The sequence below is a fragment of the Stegastes partitus genome, unplaced genomic scaffold (genome assembly GCF_000690725.1).
Source record: "Stegastes partitus isolate 25-593 unplaced genomic scaffold, Stegastes_partitus-1.0.2 Scaffold1121, whole genome shotgun sequence".
Lineage (NCBI taxonomy): Eukaryota > Metazoa > Chordata > Actinopteri > Pomacentridae > Stegastes > Stegastes partitus.
This window is the reverse complement of record NW_007578852.1, coordinates 89,642-96,986: the sequence shown is the minus strand read 5'-3', so window position 1 is coordinate 96,986 and position 7,345 is coordinate 89,642. Positions and strand designations below refer to the sequence as shown.

At 45.8% G+C, this 7,345-nt stretch overlaps 1 protein-coding gene across 3 annotated transcripts in view; it reads right to left on the bottom strand.

Moving 5' to 3' along the window:
* Positions 1-1,653: 1,653 nt before the first annotated feature.
* Positions 1,654-7,345, bottom strand: part of LOC103368088 (neuropilin-2-like) — a 91,896-nt gene continuing 86,204 nt past the window's right edge. For all 3 annotated transcript variants that reach the window (XM_008296337.1, XM_008296341.1, XM_008296338.1), the window contains one exon: positions 1,654-5,591. In XM_008296337.1, the coding sequence (XP_008294559.1) occupies positions 5,269-5,591 (323 nt within the window). In that variant the 3' untranslated portion in view covers positions 1,654-5,268. The remainder of the gene's footprint in view (positions 5,592-7,345) is intronic.

The window sequence follows — 7,345 nt, the reverse complement described above, 5'->3', positions numbered from 1 at the left end:
GCTGGGATAGGCTCCGCCCCCCATGACCCTAGTGAGGATGAAGGTGTAGAGATGATGGATGGATGTTAAATTAAAACTGAAATCAGTGAAGCTCATACATTTATATTAAGTAAAGTACAGAAGAGGAGCTGATCTGACTAAATCCTGACCTGATGGTTTACTGACAGCTTCCTTACATTGCTGCTGTGAGCACGTGATCATGACAATGCAGGTGTTTAGCTCAGGGGTGTCCAATCCTGGTCCTCCAGGGCCACAATCCTGCATGTTTTAGATGTTTCCCTCTTCCAATGCACCTGATTCACATGATCAGCTCATCATCAAGCTCTGCAGAAGCCTGACAATGATCCTGATCATTTGAATGAGGTGTTTTGGAAACATCTAGAACATGGAGGATTGTGGCCCTCGAGGACCAGGATTGGACACCCCTGGTTTAGCTGTTTCTGCTACACAGGCATGAACATAAACCCATCCATCCATAGAGATACCCACTCTGTCCTGTAGAGGGTCACAGGGGGCCGGAGCCCATCCAGCTGACACTGGGCCAGGGGTAGAGGTCCACTCAGGACAGGCCATCAAACAGAATGACAAACACACTGGTACACTCATACCTACCACCAATTTAGAATCACTAATTAACCTGCCGTGCATGTCTTTGGACTCCTGGAGAAAACTCACACAGGCACAGGAAGAACATGCAGACTCCACTGAGAGTCGGTCAGCGGGTTTGGACTGAATGTTCTGGCGTGAAGGCAGCAGCGCTAACAGCCCCGCTGAGCTGCCCATGTAGACGCTGAGTCATGGTTTATATTATAAGTTGTCAAGACAAAGGCGTCCGTGTCAAGTTGTGACGTGAAACAAAACCATTTATTTACAAATCTCTATTATACAGAAGGATAAAATCCAGATTAAAAACCTGCCTGGTTCTAGCCGCTCCGTGTTTAGGAAGCTTTTTAAAATTACAGTTATGAACCTTTCAAGAAGGAAGTCCTTCAAAGACGTTGGAGGCCTCTGATGTGCTGACAGCTTCTTGGACTGAGAGTCTTTAAATGGTTCTTCAGAAAACTCTCTGGTTCTTCAAAGTGCCATCACCAACTGAAGAACCTTCTGATCTCAGGGGTGGCTCTTCACGTACTTTATGTGGTTCTTCAAAGTACTGAAGGTTCTTCATTGTTATTGCAGTTGTTTGGTTGGTGATTGCATAAAATTAAAGCTGCAGCTGCTAATTATTATTTTCACTATCAGTGAATGTGCAGATTGTTCTTTACACGTTGGGATTTGGTCTGAAAAACATCAGAAAAGTGAAAAGTTCCATCACAGTTTTCCATCTTGTAATATGTTGTTCTATCTGCTGGACTGTTTGAAAACCGTAACATTGGAGGTAATGGAAAACCCAGAAATGCTATCAAGTCTTACCTCTGACTTGTTAAATCCTATTATCAAAAAGGAACCAGGTTGGTCCTCAAAGAAATTGTTTCTCAAAGAACCTATTTTTGTCAAAGTTCTTCGGAGCGCCGTGGTGCCGGAAGGAACCTTTTTTTAAGGTTCTTTAAAGTAACCTGTGTTTTCTCTTCTCCTGTGTTTGTGGTGCAGCTGGTAGTCGTGGCGCTGACATCATGTCAAACCTCCAAACACAAAAACACCCACGACCACAGGACATGTTATTTAGCCTTTATTAAATAATAATAATAACATTAAAAAAGAAATTTTTCTGTACAAAGTCTACAAACAACAGTTTGAGTAATCTGGCCAGTGCCGTGTGTGTGTGTGTGTGTGTGTGTGTGTATCCATCAAGACAGAAGAGGTAATACTATCTGGACTCCCAGAAGGAAAGAGTTCGCAAAGTCAAGCAGAAGAGAACAAAAGAGACGGAGAGACACCAGGCGACGTGTTGATCTGCATGATTGTGTGTCATCATGTCCTCACTGGTCCTCCTGCTTCAGACGGAGGAGAGTCGACGTTCACAGGGAGAGAGAGAGACGTCATAAGAGAGCTCCAAGGCACTTGGTCCGATGAAAACACAGTTAGATGGACAGAGAACTCTCCATCTCTCTCCATTGTTCCCTTCCTCCATCTCTCCTTGTTCTGACCATATGAATCCCTTCATGCTCTTTGTTTATTTCATATCTCAGTTAGCCTCCTGGCTAGTTCCACGCATGCCCTTGAATGTGGAGAGACGAGAGAGGAAGACAAGAAGAGAGACTGGGCCTCCATGTTTCTCCCTCCCTCCCCAGAGGACAACAACAGCATGACTCGGATATTTCACCCAGTCAGAGAACACAAAACGGACTTTGTAGGATTTACCTTCATCTGCTGTGGCTGAGCAGTGAAAACGAAGACGTCAGCGTCTGAGCCTCCACTTTAGAACTCGTGTGGCCCTTCGCTGCCCTTCTTCTGTTGTGTTGTCTCGCTGCTTGTCTTTCTCTCTGTGTCGTGTCTCTCTCGTCCTCCAACCCTGACACAGCAGTTGTAGCTTTAGCTTGTCTTGGTGGCAGCCTGTGTGTTGGTATGTTTACATGTACAGGATCACCTCATTGCTAACTGGACCAACTGGTTGGACTGGAAATCTTTAATAAAATGCAAAGTAGAGACATAATGATATTAAAAATGTCCCAATAATGCCAACGTGGTGTGACATTTAAATCGCAGGTAGGCGGGTAGAAAAGGTTTCTGGATATGTTAATTGTAAAACAGAGTATTGTGGGCAGCATTAAGGCACCCTGCTGGAACGTTCTGGAAACACACCACCTCTCACTGTTCTGTCACAACCACACTGCATTCTCTTTACTCAAGTTTTGGCTTTAACTCACTGTTTGGTTGGGTTTAGGCATCAGGATTACTCGGTTAGGCTCAGGAAAATATCACGGTTTGGGTTAAAACACAAGCCTTCACAACAAGCTGCTTCCTTTCTCTGGGTTACCACGGTGACCAGTCCCAGTCCATCTGATATATGAGGGATTAGTGGGCAGAAAAAGTAAAAGGCAAAGATAAGTTGATTTGAAGCACATATGTGATGCATCCCAAATGTAAGCTGGCAGAAAACCTGTTTCCCTCAGAGTGTAATGAGGAATATAGACTAGCTGTGAGTAGTTCCTGTTGTTTTTGCAGACGTTGGCATTCAAACACCTGCATTGTTTGCCTCCACGTTTACTTGCAGTCTACTTCACAACTTTTTTGTTTTTTGGCAAATTACTGCCACTGCTTATTGATTGGTGGAACAGCGTGAAGCCGGGGAGCGGAGGGTTGGACCAGGTCCTTTAACTCATGCACATGCACGAGATCCGGACATAATTGGAACACGACTGCAAAAACACGGCTCCATGTCGCTATTAGTGGTGAAAAACTTCCAAGGGTACCATTCAGCCTGCACCAAAATGTTGTTACTGAAGCCAAACGTGTTCCTCAGAAGGAAAAGGTGAATCTGGGCTGGAGTGCTGCGACTGTCAGACTTTTGACAAAATGAATCGAATATTTACCAGTTTGAGTGATGATGCTGAATATATGAATAAGTGGAGCTGTAATGGGTTTGTCCTGCATGTAAACATGACCGTCATGTGTTTGTCTCTTCCGTTCTCTCTGTGTGCTGCATGTGTTTGTGTCTGTAGGTCTCTGTAGTCTCTCCAGCAGCACTGGCCCTCCTCGATGGCTGTCCTCCGATACAGCGTATACTGTAGTTAGCTTAAGGCTCGATTGTGTGTCCAAAAAAGTCAACGGTACGATTTCCATTCTCCTCCTTTAGTCATTCTGTTTTCTCCCATTTTTGAGCGGCCTTCATTGAGGGGGGTGAGGTCAAGAGTGGTGGATAAAAAGCAGGATGGTTCATCACTCTTAGTCCAGCCAGCCTCTCTGAACACTTGTCCAGCCCCACCGTGCACATACACAGCTCTTTGGCAATCCATAGGTTGCAATAAAACAATCACTGACATTTTGTTCACACAGTGTCTGTCCATCATTTGGGCATCATACAGTCTGAAAAGCAAAAAAATATAGATATATACCAAAAACAAACTCTAGAATACTGAATCTAAAGCACGACTCCATAACAGCATGTTAGATTTTGATAAACCTCTGTTTTCTGTCTTCCATCTTATTTTACTTTTCCTCTACTCTTTGCAAAGACTGATAATCTGTCATGGAAAATGTGCCAAAATAGAAAAGGACTGAAGTAACAGTTAAGACCGTGGAGTCCAACACAACGCTAAAAGAAAGTCTAAAAATGGCAAAAGAGCTCTACAGGGCAGCTAAAACTGAAGCTGGCTTTTCTTTACCTTTTTTTTTTTCCAAACAGACACAAGTCTAAAACAGAACAAAAACAGTCACCATTACTCTTCTATGCCACTGGTTTCACAAAGCGCAGACCGAGGGCAGACAAAGGAGCAAGCGAGCGCCATGTGGCAGCTAATGGACGTTCAAAACTCACAGAACTCATATCTAAAACTTTCAGAAACAAAAAAAGAAAAAATGTCCTTTCTCATCCTATTTCCTTCTTTACCATTAGAAATCTAGATTGGTTTGAGTTGTGTGGTTCACTATCTTTTAAAACGTTTTTGTGTAGAAGGGGGTAGGCATTCGCTTGATATGTGTTGATTTCAGTCAAAAGTCCCACATCCACACGGCCCACCGGCGCTGAAGTCGTCACCAACAGTCTGAAGCTGCAACGTTTTGATTTCTGCAAGCTGAGGAGGACAGATCTTAGGTCGTCCATCTGTACCAGTCGTGGGTACGTCTGAAGAATCCCAACATTTTAACCAAGCACCCCAGACTGTGTGTCATTTGTGGTCCAAATGTCCAGACTGCCTCGGGTGCTGTAGTCCTCCTCTCTCTTTCCGACTTCATTCCAGTGGTTGGTGGCTTATAATCTATGGTAGATCTGTCATTCATATTCATGTATTCATTCCTTCATTCATTCACAGGCTTTTAGAATCGAGCAGGCTCTCCTGCAGGCGGAGGAGAAATGGGACTGAAGGTAGGGGAGCCTGGGGTCGGGTGTTCCCCCACTTTAGGCCTCAGAGCATCGAGGGGACATCAGGATCACAAGTTCCCACTGGCACATAAACAGGTAGGGAAACTCTGGGTAGAAGGTCACCCCGTTAGACATCAGAGCAAGGGAGTAGCAGGATACTAGGTACAGGACACTGGGAGGGAAATTACAGATAGTGCTTCTTTATCATGTTGTCTTTGTCCAAACTGAGAACGAAATCACTTTTGCAGGGGATCACAGGACGCATCGTTCCCCGTCATTCTCCACAGTTCTCCTCCTCCTCCTTTTCCTCATGCCTCTGAGCAGCACCTCTGCTGGTTTATCTTCACTTTATGCTTGATGCCGTCGTACAGCTCGAAGTTGTAGTTCTCCAGCGTGGTGGAGGAGCGCGAGGAGAGCCCGCTGTAGGAGCACGTGCAGTAGAGGAGCAAGCCGGCGCAAACCGCCCCCAGCAGGACGCCCAGCGAGCTCATCACGATGATGGTGAGGAGGATGGGGTCCAGCGTGTACAGCCAGGCGTTGTCCTTGTCCTTCTCTGACACCAGGGTGACGGAGGGCGGGTCCACGTCGGAGGAGGGGGTGGAGAAGGACGGCCACCCTGGAAAGACATAATCTGGAGATAAAACAGGACACATTAGAAAACAAATGATGGTAAACGTCCGCCTCCAGCCGCTGATGGATGAAAACTCATATTTAGATGTTTTCATGAACATAGTTCCTGAGATGTGACTCTACACTGCTGGTTCCTCTGGTGTCAAACTCTAATATCACACGTCTATTAGAGCTGGCTGCCGGTATATAGCGCATGCACCACCAATACTACACATCCCAGAATGCTCTGCTAGTGCATTGGCGCATTAGTGAAGACCCACAAGCATCCCCCCCTCCTTCTGTTGACATTCAGTAGCAACGCATGTTAGTCACCTCAGCGAAATGTGAGCACCCTTCACTAAAAACAAAAGATGGAAAACAGGAGCTTATTCATTTAATTTAAACAAATATAAGAGACGAATGCCACTGACGTCGCTTTCATTTAAATCGTGATTTCTCATGGGTTCATATGAAGCCGTGCTTGTCCCAGAGTCAATGCTTGAGCAAAAGTCTGGCAACTTGGGCCCAGTTTGGTTTTTCCCCACTGTGCTCCAGAGTCTGTGGATCCATGAAGTCTCTCTCCAAGCAGCGTCCTGCTCGAGCTGCAGCTGAGCACACCGGCTCACCGACACTGTGCTGCACGACGGCCAGTTGTAATGTTGGAGTAATTTAGACGTACGTGTTCAAACTGGAAACCCATTCTGTAAAAAACTAATGATACAGGAAGCTGCAAGTCGCCGGCAGTGGCTCCAGCCTTCGTCTCATATGAAACCCCAGAAGTCTGAACCCTGGTTGCTGAGCCTCTCGTTGGCTCGCTGCAGTTTCAGGGTGGAAATACTCAGCGTGGTTTTGACTGGCCCTTTTCAAGTCCACTTGGAGGGTTTGAGTTCTCCAAGGGGATTAGAAAAGTGGTGTAATAGCAACAACTATGCATCGGCAGTGTTTGTGTCTGTAAAGCAGAATCAGCGAGGCTGCAGGCGGGTGTAGAACAGGGTCACTGAGCCGCTCACAGAGACAAGCGCTCCATATCCAAAACCAGGTAGTTCTGTTAAGCACGGTCCAAGTTGTGATTAATTTGGACGGCAACTTTGGAAACGTAATGCAATCAATGACTGTAAAGGTGCTGTCTGGTGTGTGTGGTGAAGTGTGCTCATCTACTTAGTGAGCAATCATGCTAATCCAGCTAATGAATGTATACACATGGACAAGCCAATCCGCAATTAAGTACTGCATTTAGAGTGTTTTATGGAGGAGCACACTGAAACACACACACACACACACACACACACACAGGCAGTAAACAGACTTGTTTAGTGAAGTAAAGGCTGAGTACTCGTCTTGTATCTGTCAAGGCGCTGGAAGAAACAAGGAACACTGGGCGAACACACACACACACACACACACACACACACACACACACATGTAAAGCGTGATTGTTACAGACAGATGTTTTTCTAGGTGCCCAGAAGGAAGCTGTCTGTCTCACTTTGTCTGCCATGGAACATGAAAGAGGAGCAGAAACACACCACATGCACACACTCTTTTCTATTCACCACAGACACTTTCTCTGTCACACACACACACACACACACACACACACACACACGCCAGAGATTGTCTGTCACTGTTGCCACAGGCTGATTTCTTGTGGAATCACAAGTAAAACGAAGAGCCATCGGCAGGCCTCTGTTTAAAGAGCAACTCTAGTCTGGCTGAGACGTGTACAACAGGCAGCATGGCCTCAGGCTGGGAGGAGGAGAGGAGGAGGAGGAGAGA